General features: G+C 37.2%; 2 protein-coding genes across 2 annotated transcripts in view; both read right to left on the reverse strand.

The window, feature by feature from the left end:
- Nucleotides 1–1,263: 1,263 nt before the first annotated feature.
- On the reverse strand, nt 1,264–11,651 carry sash3 (SAM and SH3 domain containing 3). The gene is made up of 8 exons (XM_015388376.1): nt 11,433–11,651; nt 8,377–8,472; nt 5,209–5,334; nt 4,191–4,326; nt 3,725–3,876; nt 3,235–3,447; nt 3,010–3,154; nt 1,264–1,528 (listed from the first exon to the last, which is right to left on the reverse strand). Exons 1-8 carry the CDS (start codon nt 11,487–11,489, stop codon nt 1,275–1,277), a joined length of 1,179 nt encoding a protein of 392 aa, XP_015243862.1. The 5' UTR covers nt 11,490–11,651; the 3' UTR covers nt 1,264–1,274.
- A 6,746-nt stretch (nt 11,652–18,397) lies between these two features.
- The window catches only part of xpnpep2 (X-prolyl aminopeptidase (aminopeptidase P) 2, membrane-bound), a 22,819-nt gene continuing 20,824 nt past the window's right edge, over nt 18,398–20,392 (reverse strand). Inside the window, exon 21 of the mRNA XM_015388507.1 lies at nt 18,398–18,758. Within this exon, the coding sequence (XP_015243993.1) occupies nt 18,561–18,758 (198 nt within the window). The 3' untranslated portion in view covers nt 18,398–18,560. The remainder of the gene's footprint in view (nt 18,759–20,392) is intronic.

Consider the following 20,392-nt stretch of genomic DNA (forward strand, 5'->3'; position numbering starts at 1 on the left):
GTGTATATATATATATACCGGTGTGTATATATATTAAAAAAAGGATGAATAACAAGCGATTCTGATGCCAACAGCAATATATCATGCCTTCCTAATGTGGAAACAATTTCAGTTTCATTCATTGATCATCAATCCACCCAGAAAAATGTAGATTGATGGATGTTTTCCCTATTAGCTACATGAGTGGAGTGAATAATCTCCTTCAAAAGGAGCAAAATCAAATTTAGAAATGTGTCCCACACATTGTCATAGTCTACTAATTGAAATTATTGGTGGGGACATGTCCATACCAGTCCTTCAGAAATGTACGCCTGTGATTTCAGTTATCAATTAGCAGAAGGCTACATCAAAGAAAGGTGTCGAAGGATACAGATTAGAGATATCCTCCTAAAAACCCTGCAGAATATGGGAAACGAAAAACAGTCCTGAATGAGTCGATGCAATCAACTGGTTTTCCTTAAATAGAAAACAGTTTAACTGTACGATCCGATTGAATTTTCTCTGTAAAGTGTCTTGAGATGACATGTGTTGTGAATTGGCTCTACAAACTGAATTGAATTGACCAACAGTGTAGTGAATGAGGGACACAGCAACTAAAAGTAAGCCACCACTTACAGAATGAATCTCTTCTTCCTAAACACCAACAGAGGCCATCTAAATATCAGTCCTCCTGTGTTTAATTCAATCTGCTCCAAAAATATAGCTGTTTAGATGCTGAAAACACTGAAAATCTCCCGTTGATATCGAAACAGATCTCACACAACTTTATCACCACTCTACTAATTTAACTTTATTAAATGTATTTACAGTCACAGGAAAAAAAAACAAACAAAAATAGCAGTGATATTCACATTACATAAAAAAATGTAAAATAGTTTACATTCATGAAGGACCAAAGAGACACTAAAGCATGAGAACGTTAAGGACAGACAGGGTAGAACCCAGAGTAAAACCCTTGAACGCTTTAGTTATAACATTATAATACAGAACAACATGTCTCCAGTAAAATTACATGGTGTTTTTGAACGCAAGTTAATTCAGAGTAATGCTGCCACCTGTAGCAGCTAGTAACAGTGTGTGCTGCTGGACTGCTTATGTATGCAAGCTGCGAAATCATTGTTATACACATTCAGTATTTCAACCCTGTTTGTTCAGTATGTTTGCATTAAAGTGGCATTGTCTGCTCTCTTTTGATAAAGAGAGACTTTAAATGGCATCCACAGCCTCTCAGAAATGAGAAGAAAAAAGTTTGAGCATATTTTCCATCATCACAATCACTGTCCATCATCCACTGTCAGCTCCTGCAGCTGCTCCTGGACAGCTTCCAGTTCCTCTGCCTGGTCCTCCTGGGACTTTTCCTCTTGTTTCTCTGTTTCCTGGTTTGAATCGTGCTCCTCTGTCTTTGGCTCCTCACGGCCACCCTCCAGATTCTCTGAGCTCTCAAAGCAACCAGAGTCCCTCGGCTCCTTGGAGCTTTCAGCTGAGGCCTCCTCTAACTCTTCCTCTTCTGGTTCAGACTCATCTTCAGCTTCAAGAGGAAAAATCAGTCATTTTAGAGCAGAGAAAATTTCAAAGAAATCCATGCATATCTGGCTCAGCTTCAGAGAGATGGTATCATTCTTTTAAGTTCATATCCAGTACTTATAATGTTATACCTTATTTAATTCTCACCAGTTTGTTTCATATCAGGAGCTAATATTTATAATAAATATTACCTAAAGGAATTTAGTGTGAAATGGTCCATGATACAGATAGGATTAAGATGGTTTAGTAAATTGATTCAAAAATCCAGCTAATGTTGAAATTAAGGGTCACTTGTACAAGGAGGAAAACTGCTAATGGTTAAGTCTTCAACCTTTTTATTACCTTTTACTTGTAGGCTAAGGTATTTACCTATCAGCCTATTTTTTTTCCCTTTATGCTCTTTATCTTTTACTTTTTATTTAGAATCCCCAAATTTCAGTACTGTTTGCTATTTGATTACTAACCGCGACTGCTTACTTTTTAGGTCATAAATTAATTTGCATAAAACTAACATTTTCTTAGAATGTAGAAGCAATTCGTAAACCATTATTTTTAAGTAAGTTGACTTAAATTCTCTATTATTCTATTAGTTTCCAGGATCTCCTCCTGCCCACTTTTGTCTAGATTTGAAAAACTGAAAAATTTGAAAACAGGAAAAATACATTTTGCCAACATCCTATTAAAATACCTAAATATTGATGCAAACTAGCAAGAAAAGAAAATACATTTGAAAAAAATTCACAGAAAAAAAAGAGTTGCAGCATTTATATTTTATATAGTTGAAGTATAGTAGTTGAAAGCTGAAGCCAGTCTAAAAATAAGAGGCTGAAGGAAAATGTATTTAGGGAACTCTTTGCAACCATACATGCATTATACTTTAAATCTCCCCTAACCACTATTATAGAAGTCTGTTTGGGCCTTAAAGAGGGTGGAGCATAAAAACAGTTTGCCTATTTCAGTAACATTTAACCTTTCAACCCCGACATATTTGACCCAGAAATAGATTAACATAACATCTATTTGAAACCATTACCACTGATGAATATGTCTAAAACCAGCCTAGTCCTAGCGCTCCTAACAGTAGCTTAGTTAGCCTAGTTTGCCAGTAGCTTAGTTTGCCTTAGGATGGTCATTGCTTGAATGTTATTTTTAATCAACAACTGATTTTCTTTCTTTTTTTTAACCAAATCAGACTCAACTGGTTGAAATCACTGGAACTAAGCTGTGTGCATACATCAACTTACTTAGAAATGTAGTGTCTCTATATAATACTATTTTTACAACAACCTTTCTACTGTAATTTTATTTATTCATTTTGAATATAAACTAAAGAGTTAAAAAGAATCCGCATTCGGAACCAATGCTTTCAGATTTCACCCTATTTGAATTTCTCTTGATTTAAAAGAAACATTTCATGTTAATAAATAGCAGCTTAAGATCCTGATTAATTTGAAATGTAAAGTGTTTTGGTGTTTTTAAACCTACAGTCTCTGAGCAGGTCAGTTGCATTCAGGATCTTGGAGCGGTGGTCTGGGTTTGTGATGTTCAGCTCATTCAGATGAGACTCCTTCAGTCCAGTGAAGTCCTCCAGGCTCTGGAAGCCATGCATGGACAGCAATGAGCTCAGCTCCTGAAAAAGAAACGTGGAGTCTTTAGCAGTCTGTGTGGAAAGGATTCAGTGAGGTCAGTACCCAGTCCTCCTCCTTTTACCGTCAGGCCGATGCTCTCCAGGACTTCCTCCAAGGTTTTGGGCTTGGATTTGGACTGCTTGCCCTTGCTGTGGCATCGTTTCCTTCTGGTTGGGGGGGTCTCATCAGGAAGGAGGTTGACATAGATGAACTTGAAGGAACCCACTTTATTGTTGAGCTTTCCTGTCCAGGTTCCCACAGGCGGTTTGTCGATGATGTAGATAATGTCACCTTTCTGTAAAAAGCATTAAAAAGTTTTATTATCATGAAAGCTAAAAAACAATAACTAAAAACCTGTTTCTCATGTTTTTTATTTCTTCTAACCGACCAGAGTATAGTAAAGCATGCAGACAGCATTGGCTCTTGCAGTTTTCATTCTTGCTTTGCAGAATAATAATCAGATTTAGCCTTCTTGTTTTACAGAGCTAATAAGTTCCCAGGAGGATGAGGCAAGACAGCAGACCTAGCTGAAGGCCATATATCAAACAGTGAGGACCTTCTTGGAGACTCACTTGGAGTTTTAGCGACTCCACATCATAGGGGCTGGGAGTGAAGTCAGTGTGGACCACAGCGCGTCCACAGAATGGCCCGTTGTAAGAGCTGTCCTCCAGCCGCATGCTGTCCCGCTGGCTGTAACCACTGTCCAAGCTCTGCCTGTCGCTGCCTGAGGAGAACAGATGCAAAAGAAAGGTTAGATTCCCACGCAGAGTCCAGTTGAGACCAGATTTTATATGTAACCTGCGTGAAAAGACACACTTTATCCCTCTGTTTGACATTTAATCAGTTTAATGTTTCCTGTTTCAGATCAGTAAAGATTTCTAATGATTATTTCTGTTTACAAAAAGACACCGTTGTTCGGTTGTGGCTGATTGAAGCAATAGATAAACTTTAAGGAACTGATTTTGTTTTCAAGCTTTCCATTCCAGGTTCCCACAGGAGTCTTGAAGATGATGTAGATGTTAAAGTTCACAGACTTACTGGCAGAGAGCTGGCGGCTCACTGGGCTGGGAGTGGTGTCCTCTGACCCTGTGGAGCACACAGACGTCCTCTGTCCTGCACTCAGATCTGGAAGAAAGTCAGCTGAGACGGGGGACATCTCATCCCCACTCTCTGCCTGGATATATGAAATGAAAAAATAAATAAATAAATAAAACAAGGAATGGTTCCTCTTCCCTTAACTTGAATAATATCAATGTTTTATAAATGACCTGATGGACAAAATATATAAAACTAACCCTGTTTTTCTTATATGAATAAGTATTGTTTTGAAGAAAAACAAAAAGAAAAGCATCTTTATTTAGTTTACTAACTTATCCTGCTAATTCCTTTTTGGTAAAATTAGAATTTTGTTCAAATGTACTCATCAGTTTATTAGATTTTGTTTTAATGTTACATAGCATAATGGATAAGCAAGGTCAGATTATAATGTAGCCTAATTAATCATGTGTGGTTATATATATATATGTATGTGTGTATATATATAAGTATGTTTTTAATTAAGATATAATTAAGTAATAAATATAGTTAAAGTAAGATACAATTCATTTTTTTCTTGAATTTTTATTTTATCTGTGTATGAATACTTAACATTGTAAAGAAAACACTATGCATATAAATCTTAAAGATAGAGGCCTTAATAAACAGATGTTCTTCACTGGTGATATAATGATAGAAAAAATAACTTCTGACAATTTGATTGTGAAATCAAAGATTAAATTGTTGAGTTATTAATGTGTTAACCCTTTCTGTGCTTTAATTATCAGATGGAAGATGATATTAGGAAAAACATAACAATGCACAGACGATTTAATTAAAAGTGCAGTGCAAAGATTGTCCACAAGAGGGGACAAATAGCCTATAATTGCAAACTGCTGGTGTTTTTAAATATGGTGGTGCAGCAAATAAAGTCTGAAGGGTTGCTTTTTAAGGCTGTTGCTGTGTTTGCGTTGCTTTCAGTGTTATTTTTTTTGTGAGGTTGTGTGTGTGCCATGTTTACCCCCTCCTCAGCCAGGGCCTTCTGCACCATCTTGGATGTTTTGCGGGTCATTGTACGAGAAATGACATTGCGCCATTTTTTCCCCAGTTTGCTGCCACTTTTCACTGCTTCTTCACATTCCCCCTCCTGGAGTGAGATAAACAAAACCCATTATTTATATAAAGAAAACAAACCCGTTGTTTTCCAATGTGACAAAGAAATAGACAGTTAGTTACTCAAACAAATACTGGTTTAATTCTCACGATCTAAAAACCAGGCATGTTTGTGGTCATGAGGTTTCAATACCCACAGAGTCACAGAGCAACACCTGCAGCCTTTTGCCTCAAAGAAACTGATGTTATCAGGGGTTTTACTATGCAGTTAGTCAATGGCTTTGATAACACCCACAAAACATATGTAAAAGTCTGCAGCTGCAATCACACATGCACATAGAGGGAGAATGCAACAGGTAAGAAATGCAAGAATGTATTTGATCCCAGAGAGGGTCCTTTGATAAATAGGGCCCTTGGCTAGATGCTCTTTCTTCCCCTAATTTCATATATTTAGATGCAAGATTTTTACTAGAGATTTTTAAAAGTGACAAACTATTTAATAGATCTTTATTCAACAGTGATTTCATTTTCTAGTTCAGCTTTAAAATCTCTATTTGTTGTTCTCACAACAGCTCAGGAAGTCCTGATCTCAGTAATTGGTCTGCCAGGCTAAATTACCTCCCTCTCCTATCAAGGTAAAGCGATTTGATCCCTTCCTTCTGTCATTTGTGATGTTTTTCTGGACCTTTGTATTTAAATCATGGTGTATCAGTACATTTTCTCAAATTAGGTTTAATAATTAATCTTTTTTTTTTTTTTTTTAGAAATCTTGAGAATAAATTGTAAAATAATTGTCAATTTAACACATTATTGCTATTAACTGTACTTTTTAAAAAAAATTGTATTAGAGCGTATTTCAACTGATGACAAATTTGAAGAGCAGGCTTATTGTTTCACAAACAGAATAAAGATTTAAAAATGTCCTGTGGTTTTTATAGAATCTGTGTCTGGTTTAGTAAAATCAATATCAGATTCTTCCAGTCAACTTATATAAATGTTGATTAATGCAGTCCAAATGCCTTTAAACTGTGGAAATGCTCTTTAGCTTTTTGCCATGTTGGAATCGTCAATTTAGACACTTTCTTACAGTGTTTAAACTGTGAACATAGTATGGGCTCCCCCTCCTCTATTACCTTTACATTTAAACAAATAAAACAAAACCTCTTTATGGATCAGAACATTTTTAGAAATATTTATACAGGTTGTTTTTAATTCTCCTGTTTTCCATATTGTACTACCGGTAGTTCCTTTGCCATTTTAGATGTTCCCTAAACCAAAAAAGTCAATAATAAAACTGTCAGGCTCAAAAAAGAAATTAAAGTGAAAAAAATTAGGTATATGTCATATATCAGTTTTAATATCAGTATCATCCAATATTTGTCATTTTTAAGATAGTCAGGTAAGTGAACCTGGGCCTTTAATACTGGGGGAGGACCGAGGGTATTGGTCTTATTTGTTTTGTCATGTGACAGTGATTGTGATGTAGCCAAGGTTCGGGGCTGTACAGTATAAAACAGAAGCAAGGAAGCGTTACCAGCAGTTAGGCCACTTTTTCATGGTGTCCAAAAAATCCCAAAATATACCATATAGGATATCAGTAAATATCAGCTATTGGCCATTACAGTTATATTGATATTGGATCAAATTGGTGCAACACTGCCAAATGGGACGTTTCAGAAGATGAGATTTAGGGGAATATTACACTTTTTTAGGATTTGTATTATCACTCTTCTCCATAATTCATGGAAATACTTCAGTATAAACATCTTTAACAAATATGCAAACTTATAAATAGGTAAACAAATGGCTTGTTTCTGGGTACATGGTGAAAGTAGGTAAAGAGGAATTGGCAACATGTTGGTAGGAAATTAGGTGAAAATTGGAGAAAAATTAGCCATCATCTAATACCCCTTAAACGGTTGTGGCTCCAGGTGCTGAACCACATGGCTTTTATTAAAAATCCCCAATGTTTGTATGGCTAATACAGAAACATTTAGCTCTTAATCTTCAATTTATTTTAGACTTATTTTGAATGTTGTTTTTGACATCATTATTTTTAGTTCATTCTCAGTTCCCTCCTGTTTCTCCCTTTCTGTCCCTCTCATCTAGGTCCTTTTTAAGGTTTTGGAGGCACGTGTAGCCTTTGTTTACTGTGTTTCAGACAGGAAACGTGAAAAAAGACTAGGAAATCATGCAGGATAGGCCTTGAGTTTGAATATCAAACCCCAGATGACTTCATGGGGCGCTGATGACCACTGTAAACAGGAGGCCAGCTCTATCTTTACTCCATGAAATGCTGTTAGTCTCTTTGTAACTTTGAACCAAATACAACCTGTAGTGCCAATGATTAATTCTGTCATGCAGGAAGCACAGGAGCTAATCTTCATCATTTTTAAACTGAGTGGTTTTAAACGTGCTTGATTCTTCAGTTAAGAAAATTACATGTTTTCCTGCTGGGTGAAGATAAGCTCCTGCAGTGACAAAAAGAAAAGTGTGAATATTAAATTCTCACACAGATCTCATGCTTGAATAAATTCATAGGATTAAAATCTGATAACGCTGAGTCTTAAGTGCAGTTTAACCTCCAGGGAAAGGCCCATCAGACTCCTGGGTTAATGCTTTCTGCTTCTGCTCAGCCTGTCTGACGCAAAGGCTCTCTGCTTGACTAGCTGTCACCAGAGGACATCCTGTCTGCTCGCTGCTGTCATCTGCACCGTGCTGCTTCTCCTTCTTACTTCCTCTCTGTTTCTGTACTTCTGCACTCCGTCCTCTAACTCACTCGACGCTTCCGAGAAGTGATTAACCCATTCTCTGAGCTTTACATTCAATATAGAGCTCCTCTCTTTTAAAAAGGGAAGCTCAAACACGACATTTCGTTTAGTAACAGCCACAACTGTCAGTAAGGGGGCTCTCTCTGGGATGTGGTGTAAATTTCAAGGGCTTTGTGAAATAAAAACAAATGAGGAACATTATGAGAACATTACCTATGGGAACAATCATTCAGGAACTTGCATACAAAGATAAAAACATCTACTTCTACTTTTCCACTATTATGTTTTGTGCTGGTCTAACTCACGTGGTCGTCCAGGGTGAACTCCTTATCTTGCACATTGGGGGAGGTGGGCTTGTGTTTCATAAAATCCTTAAAGCTGCTGGACCTCTGCAAGGTGAGCTGCAAAACATTGAAAGGGGAATAAGGCAAAAGCACAAACTGCAACAATAAAAGACAAATTCGGGAGTTAAGTGACTGTTGGGGCTTGATGGTTGTTGGGTGGAATTTTAACGTTACACTGCTGGTGACACCGAAGTGTGCACACCATGTGCTCTATCTGATATGAAGGATGAGCAGAATTAATCTGCTAATGGATTCTCCCAAGATAAAAATATTGTTTTTTTTATAATATTGGAAAAAAAAAACACATGTGTCCTGAAAAAATGGCAAATTTACCTGTGACTAATATCTACATAAACATAATACAGGAAGTACTGTAGACGAGGGAGCTTGAGGAACAGAGGGCCTTGGAATAAACCTGTGAACTCATAAGCCTCAACTTTAAAGACACTAAAGCCATATATAGGGAGACCAGAAAGCTCAGAAAATGTGTGAAAACCCTTCTGACATGTTCACCTTTTACCAAACTGTAAACTGAAAGTGTAATTGTAATGCATTGATCCAGAGGTTTCAAATATTTTTTTTTTTTTACAAATGACCTCTAAATGGATGGTGCACATTTGTAGTGAAGCTTCATGAGTCAGTTTATTAACTTTCTAGATCACATTTAACAAAATGTTTTGGCATTGCACATCTGCAAACTGAAATGTTCCATTATCCTCCTTTGCAAAAAACCCCAAGCGCTAAAGGACTTGGTGAAAAGCCTCCCAAAAAATCAGTTCCAACTCCCTACTAATTCTAAATCTGATTTAAGTTTGTCTTTTCCATTTTAACAAATGGATATTCCTTGATGTACACTAGTTTTTACAAACCCTGGTCCTCAGGACACGCTGTCCAAGTTTTACTGTAGATGTGTCTCTGCTCCTGCACACCTGATGTAATGATCGCATAGTTTTTAGAAGCCACCAAGTGTTGCAGAAGCTTCAATAAGCCAATCATTCAAGCAAGGTGTGTGGCAGCATAGAAAAATACTTTTTCCCAGGATTGCCCCAAATATAGCTCCAACCATTTTTTTATACTCAGTGCTGCCACCTCCCTTTCCTATGGGGTGTTGTTTGGGGACGCCTTCTCCCACATGTCTTGCAGCGTCCCATACACATCTTTAGGAACCTGCTAAAAAGATCTTCTAATTGATTTCTTTTCGTTCCTCTTTTTTTGGCACCCAATATTGCCAGACCTGTGTATTAAGCTGACTGGTCTGAATGCAGCATAATAGTCGTTAACGCAGGAGCTTTTGATGCCAGCGGCTCCTCAAGAGATATTGTGGCACTTTTAGAGGCTTTTCAGTTTAATGCCTGAACAGTCTGCTGTTTCCCTATTCACTAATGGTTTCTAGCACATCACAGTCTTTGATATCAAATTACTAGTAGTTTGACTGTTTAGCGATTAGTTGACTATAAAAGGTGGATTTGCTTTTGAATGTCTTTTTTAAGCTATTAGAATGATCATTACTGTTGCCTTTTTACACCAGTTGGTCACTGCTTCCAATTTGACTCTGATAGACACAAAATTAACCACAATCAGTAAAAAGCATCTGCTGAAATGGAACCCCGCAGAATGATTCAGCATACACCATGGCTGATGGTAACAATTGCATATTCAAAGGTATGGTGCACACATTGCGTTCTGCATGTGAAAAAACAAAAAGCAAAACTACTAAATTTAATGGTGGACTTTATTTCAGTAAAGGGACGTGTGGCTTAAGTTTTGAATTGCATTGAATTCTATTAGCCAGGCCTTTTCCAGCCAGTCTATCACTGAGTTTTCCTTGCTAGTTTCCCCAAAAAATCTTAGTAGAATACATTTATGTTTGTGACTGTAAAGGAACAAAGGGCTCAAGAAGCACGTCTGTAAGGAACTGTTTGTAATAAAAGTAACAAAATAACTTCAGATTTTAGGGACAAACTTTTCGAGATATGATCCCCACCATGTCTTGTTTAAGATGTTAGAATATAGGCAGTACCTTTCTTCTTCTTTTGTCATCATCCATGTTTGTCTGTTTGTGTTTGTACATGTCCTAAAAATATCAGCCAAAAAGGTTTCAATAAGAGCCTGATGTTAACCCAAATCGCTGCGATTTTTACTCCTTTGCATAATTTTCCACAAGCAGAGCTTCTTCTAGCTGTGCCGGAAGTTCTTTGTCTAAAATTCCGTCGAAGCTTAAAAAAATCTTATCGCAGCTCATCCTTCTGTCTCTCTTTGCTGAAACCACAGGAAATGGGCAAAGATTTAGCAACCCTTGCCAGCCAATCATTGCAGACTTGCGTTCGATGTCTGCCGAGTTAAAGAACTGTAGAATTAAACCCAACGGTGAACTCAGACAAACCCAATGACCTTTAACATCTCTGGCTTTACTGCAACACAGTCAAATAAACTGAATATCTCTATAAAGTCAAGCCACAGAGATGAGGTTCTCCAGCCGCTATGGCTCCCTGTCATGACTGTGTATGAAAAAGCTTTCCGAGAATAAAGGCGTTGAGATGTGTAGTGACAAGTTGTCAATCAGACCGCAGGAGCAGAGCTGAGGATGGAAAATAGGGGCACTGGTGTTAAGTGTGGGAGGCTTGCTGAGTTGGTGACAGCTGAAGATGAAGCCAGCAGAAGCCACAGAGCTTTTTCTGACTCAATCTGCATCTGCAATGAATCACCAGGGCCATAATAGAGGAACTACTGTAACAAAAAAAAGCTGCAATGGGTAGTTAGAAAATAAAGAAAATCGTCCATTTTAAATAAACAAATGAGCGGTTTTAAAAGATCTGTGTTTCTTTTTTTTTTTTTAGGTTGACCGCAGAACTCTGCACTACCCTGAGCAAACATCCTCTCTTTAAAACAAATGTATAAAAGATGAAAAAAGTATGATAAATGTTTGTTTTTAACAAGGTAGTAAAGTTTGACTTTGATTACATCAGCCATGCTCTGTTTTAACTTTCCAAAAGCAAAGGTCATAATTAGAACCTCACCTTCTTCTTCTGAGTCTGCTCCTTCTCCGAGGCGTTTGATGGTCTTCGCCTCAGCATCTTCTTCCTCTTCTTCTTCTGTGATCCACTTAACTCTCCAGACAAGACACCTGTTAGAGGACTTCAGGGTGTTTAGTGACTTAAGGATATCTGTCCCTACGGTGTCACAAGCCGGAGCTGGAGAGAAAGAAAAGAGGGCTGAGGTGCACTCTGCTGCAGAAGAGTGAAGTGCACGTCAGGAAGTCACATGGGTGCATTGAAACCAAAAAGGCAAACCCTCCTTCTGCTGCTCAGGACCACAAAAGGGCTACTGGGTTGATTACATGCATTAGTCAGGATTGCATGCATAGAGCTTCCTTAAAAAACTGTACTTACACGCTTTACAGTTTGTAGATGTAACTACGAGTGTAACTCCAGCTTATAAGAGAACGTTTAAAGGGTAACTTGCTTAAAATTAACAATTTTAGTCAAATAAAAGCTCTATGACTTTGTTTGGCTGGTGATATATTACTCAATGTATTCCTACAAGTCAGACCAAACAGCAATCTTAGGCTTACAGTTTTATAGTCAGGATTTCGAAATATATTCATAGTGAGCACATGTGAAGTGTGGAAGTGAAAGACACTCAAAGATGACAGGTTTGGAAACTGCAACGGCTGTGCAGCTGCAAACCACTGTGGCTCCGAGTTACCACTCCAAAAGGCCAATCCTAGAGGGAAATGTTCATGCATCTAATAATTTGCAAGATATATTTGCTGGAAAGTAAGTCACAAGATAAGATACTCAAAACTTCCATAATAGACATACTTTGGACAAGAATACTTGGTGACTCAAAAGAACGTGTGCACCTTTTTTGATAGTCAGTCAGTCTGCAGGACGAAGAGGCAAAAATACGTTCTGACAGTGAGTGCAGAGAGGGAAGTTCAGTGCAAGGCAGCATAAGCTTGTTATTTTGGTGGTGTAAAAACCGCATGATAAGAGGATGCCCTGTTTAAGTTTCCTGTCACTTGACTGCAGGTTGGCAGCAAACTCGTATGTCTTTATGATCACAAAGGTGTGAAAAACAACCAACAGCAGCTGTTAGACACATTTCTCATAAAAATACAAAAAAAATTGTTTAAAGTAAAAGCTCCTTAGTAAAATATTAGATGTTTTAGTTATACAAAAAAATGACTTGATGTACAAAATGTAAAAGTGTATTACATTATGTAAAAATGTGTCGGTATTACATAAACATCTTACAGTAAAGATTCAATGGAAGATAATCTAACTCCTCCTAGTTTTGTTGGTGTATTGGCACATGTTCAGGTTCATATCTGCAACTAAAAGTCTGCGACAAGAGTGTCGTTTCAGAGACCACAGCAATAATAGAAATAGAACAGTCAGATGAGAAATGAAAAAAATAGAAATGCATGTTTGGCCGCTAGTTGTGCTGCTGAACAATATTTCTTACTATGTAATTTCTCTGTTTTTTTTTTTACTTCAAGTAAACATTGATACAGTAAAAACTAAACAAACAAACAAAAAAAAAAAAACACTTACTACTTACTTACAACCAAATTAATTTTCTCTCTCGTTTCTGCTTTCCCTCAATCAGGACTCTTGGACTCCCAAGATGGCTGAATATCAGTTTATCTTTTATAATATAACTTTCTTAAAACTTTCCTTTTAAAACGTCCATGAACGTACATCCTACTTACTATCTCACTGTTAAAAACTGATCAGCCTTTTCCTTTTAATGAACCAGTATTTCCAGTATCACCTTTATTAATAGTTAGGGTGGGTCAGGTTATCATCAGCACACTTTTTAGATATGCTGTCATAGGCTTAGGCTGCTGGAGGACATAGTGACCTCTTTTCTTCCTGCCTCATTATACCTCTACTCCCCAACTTTGCATCATTAGTTATGCTTTTAACTTCATGTTCTATATGCTTTTTCACGTCATAGTAAGTACATCTGGCAAGTTACTCAGTTTAGCTGTAACACCATCACGGAAAGAGGCATCACATGGGTTGCTCCAGTCAACAATTTCAGTTATCCATAAGTGAAATTGTTGACTGGAGCAACAATTTCACTTATTGATAATAGTTTGGCCTGTTTTTTAGTGTTTAATACTTTTTCTCTCCTAGATATACTGTAGCTATGAGCTTAGCTTTTACTGTGACTATAGCCTGGTTTATGCTTGACACATGGACAGCTCCGGCCCTCTCTTCACCCAAGTGGCCAAAGGTCAGAAGATATGACTCCAAAAGTTGATCTTTGAACTCTGGCTTAGGGTGTTAAGGTGCACTACAGACATCCTTATACTCAAACATGGACTTCATTATGGACAATCCGTGACTTACATATAGGTCCAATAATGAAACACCAATCAGGTTCTGAGTTGAGGGTCTGTTCCTCCAGATCACATCCCTCCAGGCGTCATTATAGTTTCTGACATGGGTGTTAAAGACTCCCAGGGAAATAATGGAATTCCCAGGAGAGGGCGCTATCCAACACCCCCCCAGGGGTGCTAAGAAGGCCTGGTACTCTGTACTGCTGTTCAGCCCATAGGTCGAAACAACAGTCAGAGATCTCCCCCCTACCAGAAGGCGATGGGATGTGACTTTCTCATCCACTGGGGTAAACTCCAACAGAGTACGGCATAGAAGCCTGAGGAGATTGAGGGAACTGAAGGGACAAACTGAAAGTTTGTCAGTTACTATGCTTGGAGGAATAAAACGATTCATGCAGGGCAGTGGTATCATTAAGTTGTGCCATAATAAGAGAGGATACAGTAAGGAACAAGGACTACTTTCAAATCCCTAACTACAATGTCAAATCAGTTTTCAAATGGTTAAAAGATGGATACTGTGAGTTTGCTAACAGATCAGTTCTCCCAACCCACACTTCTGGTTCTCCATAGTTAATACAGTTGTTGCAAAAACAATATCTACACATAAATCCGAATAAAATAAGAGAAAGTACACAAATTATACACTCTATCCTACATAGAATGTATAAAAGTGAAAAGGTTTGCTGTATTGCACATGACAATATCAGAATCCATACCCTGAATGTTAATCTTTAAATTCACTTGTATGCTGCCATCTCCTGCTTCTCACTTTAAAGGTTTATGCATAATGGCAGAAAAACAGATACATATGCACTGCAATGGGCCTTTGCTTGAACACCTTAATACTGTGATCTAGGACCAGTTTATCATTTAACACTGTTAAAGGTGGAAGTTATGTCTCCTTGAAGGTAGTTGCGCCTCGGGACTTCCTTCCGGTTCTTTTCCTGGGAGCAAGTTACTTACTACTCTTAACTCAAATTGGGTAAAACCATGTAAAAAGGACTATAAAAACAGGAGTGAAAAAGTAACAGAGTTTATTCCAGATCAGGTCGTTACAGGATAGAGAAAATGCTTGGAGCTTGCACAGCTGTGGTCTCAAAAATCACGTCCGCGAGCGTCCGGCAAAGATTGAGCCCCGGACAAGGTACTGTAATCTTCTCCTTCTTATAGCTCATGAGTCTATGTGTTGGATCATGTGGATGTTTAGCTGTCCGTATCAGAAACTGACATGCAATCCATGCCCTGAACTGTATGCATCTTGCCTCCATGTCCAAGATTACAGATACATCTCCTCTATCAGTCCGGCTCCAAGATGTGCCCATATCCTGTGTATCTTTAAAAGACAAGAAGGCTGTCCTATTTAGATGACCTCAGTACACACAGTGACATCCACAATGTGAAGGAAGGCCTTCTACTCTCTCTATCTGGCTAACAAAGTAACAATGAACATGATGTATAAAAGAATAAACCTAACAACGCTCCTCTATTTTCCTCATAGAGCTCTGTGGACTGTGTGCTGCTCCTCTGGTTTTCTCAATTTTTTTCTCCATTTTATGGTTGTTTTCCAAACAGCCTTAAAGAAGCTGGCAGTCTCAGTGCAATACTGGTGAGTCCACATGAACTTAAGATATATAATCTGGTAAAGTCACAAATATGGCGAGTAATATAACAATATAACAAGTTGGATGCTCTCTGATAATTGAATTTAGCTAAATTTCAGCATTATGAGAATAATTACCAAATACATGACTGAATGCTATAATCTATTGTTTTCTACAGCTGTAAGAAGACAACGTCACACCTAACAATGTGGTCAACCACATCTAACTGATAAGAAATTCTGTCAAGTCTTTGCTCAGAGTTGCTCTCAGAAACTAGCTGAATCACTCTTAAGCTTCAACTCCTTGGCAGGAATTTAAAGGTTAACATAGGAACTCTCTGAGAGAATCGTAATGAATACAAGCACAGGTCCAAGACTCAAGTCTTAACAGCTTTTATCTGATGTGATAAGGCCTAAAAGGAAGCCTTTATGTAAGCAACAGACTGAAATGTAAGGGTATGATTTACTCTGAAAGGATCAAGTTGATATTAGACAGTGACATCATCTTATCTTGGAATATTTAAAGTTCATACAAAATCTGCTAATATTATCTGTGGCTTAATGACCACACAAATGTCTCATTTGAAATAAACCTGACACAATTTCTAATAAAGTTTTATATATAAAGCGAAACATTATGGCAAAACCCACAATGCTCTGTTGAGAAAGTAACTCTGTTTGGCCATACCTTGACACTCGGATGGCAGTTCTGATGCCATAGTGTTGTACACGACATGTTATATAAGATAACATCCACAGGATGTCTAAGTGGTCCAGAAGGACCATATTCATTTTTACTGATGAAAAATATATGTATATAAATTTAAATATAGTATGTAAATAATCTTTTTTATAATTTGCCCAAAACTTTATATCTTTGTCTGATATTTTTGTTATATGAAGTCAGTGTAATGTCCAGTTATTTAGTAGATAATAAATCCTTTTTAAAAAACAAACTCTTACTCTTTCAAACCTACTGGAGTAGGAGTATTATTAGAAACCTGCTGAATTATGCCTTAGAAAACATCAACTAACAATGGAAATATTGAATGTTAATTTAGTAACTGTTGTTGCTTAATGATTAAATATTTGCTAAGAGTCAGGAAATTAAAACAAAAACAGAACCCATTTAGTGCATTTGATGATGATGAAGGTGCTGGGTTTGATTCCTGGTGCGATGTCTTTCTGCATGGAGTTTGCATGTTCTCCACAGGCATGTATGGGTTCTCTCCGAGTACTCTAACTTCCTCCAGAGGTCCAATACCATGACTGCTAGGTTAGTTGCTGTCTCTTAATTGTCCTTAGGTGTGTGCATGGTTGTGTGTCTCGGTGTTGCCCTGCGACGGACTGGCGACCGGTTGTTTCACCCATAAAGTGCTGTAGGTAAGCACCAGACCCACCACGACCCTGTTGGATAAGGGGAAGAAGATGGATGGATAATAACTGAACAAACAATAGACTATTTTGTGTGGGATTGAAACGTATATTTAGTAAAGATCTCAAAAACAATGACTGTAACTGAAACACCGGGATGCCTCCATATTTTGCTTTAAATAAGCTTTGCTTCTGCACAGATGACACATGTTAAATGGACAAAGCATGTTTTATGGCTGCAGGTTGATGCATTACATAACACTATCAGAAAATGCTTTTTAGAAAGCTTTTTAGATGCTTTTTTAGGAAGACAAGATGCTAAATGTTACTCTTTTCCATTTACAAAAAAAAAAAGCTAAATAAGAGAATGCAGAAGAGTTGTCTTCCTTGAGCCATCCATGTCAGTTTTAATGATTTTTAGTAATAACAGTAGGGTTACATTTACAGCTTTTTGATGGTGGAGGAGTTTCAGAAAATGAAGTACACAGCTGCTGCATGATAGTTGATAAAGTAATGACTGGTAACAAAAAAAATCTCTAACCCATAAATAACATCATTGATACTGAAAATAAGATATGAAAGAGAACAATTTATCAGTTTCTTAAAACATAGCAAAACAAAATCCTGGGCACGATGTGAGCAACTGAAAAAGGGAGATTCTGAGACTTTTAAAGGAAATGAGATTAGAGTTTGGGGAAAAGGAACTTGTTTGCTTTTCTCATAAAGAGTTTGGGTGGAGTACTGTAACTTACAGTGACTCGTCATATAAGCTTCTTAATGAGACTTGATAGCATTTCTGATTATGTTAAAAGAGACAAAGAGAGCTTATTCAAAGCTAAAGCTAATATAGAAAGATAAGGGGCAAAGTAATGGCAACCTGTTTTGAAAACTGAGTACATCTCCTTTTACCAAAAGAAAAGCACTGAGTCTTCTTCTATACATTTGATAAGATTTGATTTTAAAGAGAGGAACAGAATCTCTAAAACACACATTTTTCTCTACGGCTCAACCAGAGGTTGTTTAAAAGATTTAGACCTTGTTACTAAGATCTCAATAAAAAAGTGTTGTGTGGCAGCTGGAAACCCTTCTAATTGTTGATGCGTTTGTTTCAAATGATCTTCAGTATTCCTATGAAGCCCAGCAGATTTTTTTATTTTAAAGGTCCATTCATTTCAAAGAGTTCATGGCATCATAGATCTTTTTCCATGCTTCACAATAGGTAGAAGATGCTTTTCTACACACTTAACTATTAATAATTGAACTTTATTTATCTCACATTGGAGGAGCAGTGTAGGGAGCAGTGTGGGGTTAAGGGTCTTGCTCAGAGACCTAGAGTGGCAGTCTGTGGGAGTGGAACTCGAACTCAAAACTTCAGGATTCCAAGCTCTATGCGCTAACCACTAGGCCGCCACTCCCCTGATTCTAAAAATCAGTCCAGAATCCATCCATCCATCCATCCATCCATCCATCCATCCATCCATCCATCCATCCATCCATCCATCCATCCATCCATCCATCCATCATCATACACATCTTTTTTTTTTCCAAAGTTACCACTGTATAAAATAAAGCATCCATTTTAAAACTCCATAGGTTATTGTTACAGGTTATTAAATCAAAAATATTCCTTTACATATTGGAAAACACAAAAAGTCACATATTTACTCACACATTTCAAATTGTTTATTACATCTTACAATTATAAATTAAAAAATTATAAATTTCTGTGCATCTGTTGACCCAGTGTACCTGCTCAGTAGAGGCTGCATAGGCTTAACTTTTCAGTGCAAGTCTGTTGAGATGGGTAATAGAGGATGCTCCTCAGATGATATTGTGCAGAGCAAAGACCAGAGCTATGAGTGTTAAGGAGGAGGAACAGACGGAGGCAGAGGATCCAGCTTCAGTGAAAGGCTCTGTGTTTCTGAGCATCCAATCCTTCTCCTCATGCAGCCCCTGCTTGTCCAGCTCAGGACCCACCAGCTGACGAATTGTCTCATAGTAATTATTCAGCCACTGAATCTGGAGACAAAAATACACTTGCATGTTAAAGTGCAGTTAACCTCAAAATGTTTCTCTTAAGATGTTTTTACAGAGAAAAAAAAAGTTAGATTGGTTATAAGTTATGATATTTCAGTTTTTTTTTTATAAACCCCCAACATTGTATGCAATTTCTTTTGTAAACTACTTCTATAGAAATGTGAACAGTCCATCAGCGTTAATTATAGTACAATTCCTTCGAATAAATATGCTACAAAAATATATATATCAACATGGCATACAATATTGCCTGTAACAGTTTTACATTTGATGTCAACAGAAAATAAATTTCCATTTCTAATACTAAGAGAACATGACAGTTCAGATCTGCAAAAAGCTTTGTTTAACAATTTCTAATCAGAGCATTGCATTTAGTTAATTTAAAACCTTTTTGATTCACCGATTTGAGGTATTCGGTTCAAGCTGGTATGTATAAAAGAAAATGCAATTAATTGTATTAAAACTATTAATTAATTTATGGAAATTAATTCCCCACTGTTTCTTTCTAAATCAAGTAAAAAACAAATCAAAGTTTAAACCCACATTTTCCACTGACAAAGGAGGATGAATAACGGACACAGTCATCTTGCCTGTAAATGTAGTTGTGTCTGATGCCTTTTATATATATTAAAGCAGGTGATTGTCCATATATACAGTGCTCTGGGAAAGTATTCTGCCCCCTTGAACTTTTGGACCTTTTGCCACATTTCAAGCTTAAAATATAAAGCTGTGCAGTTGCAATTTTTTGTGAAGAATTAATAAGTGGGACACAATCATAAAGGGAATAAAATGTATTTGATATTCAAAATATCTAAAACTTTTCCTAAGAAATAGAAAGCTGAAAGAATGGGTATGCAAAATTATTCAGCCCCCTTGAGTTAAAACTTTGTGTTGTCACCTTTTGCTTACAGCTGTAGGTCCCTTGGGATATGTCTCTATCAGTTTTGCACATCGAGAGACTAAAACTTTTGCCCATTCTTCTTGCAAAACAGCTTGAACTCAGTGCAGTTGGATGGAGAGCATTTGTGAACAGCAGTTTTCAGGTCTTTCCTCAGATTCTCAATTCGATTCAGGTCTGGACTTTGACTTGGCCATTCTAACACCTGGATAAGTTTATATGGGAACCATTCCATTGTAGATTTTGCTTTCTGTTTTAGATAATCTGGATTCTAATCCCAATTAGAATGCAAGAAAGATGCTAACATCTGCTGCTGGTTTGAGATATACAAATGAAGAAAAAAATCAAACATGAAAATGAAAAAAGAATTACACTGAACCAAGTTCTCACAGGAAAATGCTATTTTTGATCATTCTACATATTGATGAGAGTATCTCGGCATGCACAATGTGCATATATGCATACTTTGAGTAACAATAAACCTGATGTCACAACTGCAGCTATAGCTGCAGTTGTGACAGGGAAAATTTAGAATATTTATATTCTATTCTATGCTGTTGTATTCTATTCTAACACCTCAACAATACTTTCACGTGAGATTTTTCCAAGGAAAACAACCTTCATAAGGGCAGGTAATGATACTAAAATAATAGCTACAGAAACAACACTCTGTCTATATAAACCACAAAATAGATCTGTATATATATATATATATATA

The sequence above is a fragment of the Cyprinodon variegatus genome, unplaced genomic scaffold (assembly GCF_000732505.1).
Source record: "Cyprinodon variegatus isolate N-32 unplaced genomic scaffold, C_variegatus-1.0 Scaffold19, whole genome shotgun sequence".
Taxonomy (NCBI): Eukaryota; Metazoa; Chordata; class Actinopteri; order Cyprinodontiformes; family Cyprinodontidae; genus Cyprinodon; species Cyprinodon variegatus.

What these genes read in the sequence shown, in the direction of transcription:
- sash3 (XM_015388376.1), bottom strand. Translation starts at nt 11,489, where the DNA reads ATGCTGAGGCGAAGACCATCAAACGCCTCGGAGAAGGAGCAGACTCAG. An exon ending in AGCAGACTCAGAAGAAGAAG is followed by an intron (nt 8,473 to 11,432) that starts GTGAGGTTCTAA and finishes AATGTTTTGCAG; the next exon opens with CTCACCTTGCAGAGGTCCAG. An exon ending in TGGAGTCGCTAAAACTCCAA is followed by an intron (nt 3,448 to 3,724) that starts GTGAGTCTCCAA and finishes TGCTTTTTACAG; the next exon opens with AAAGGTGACATTATCTACAT.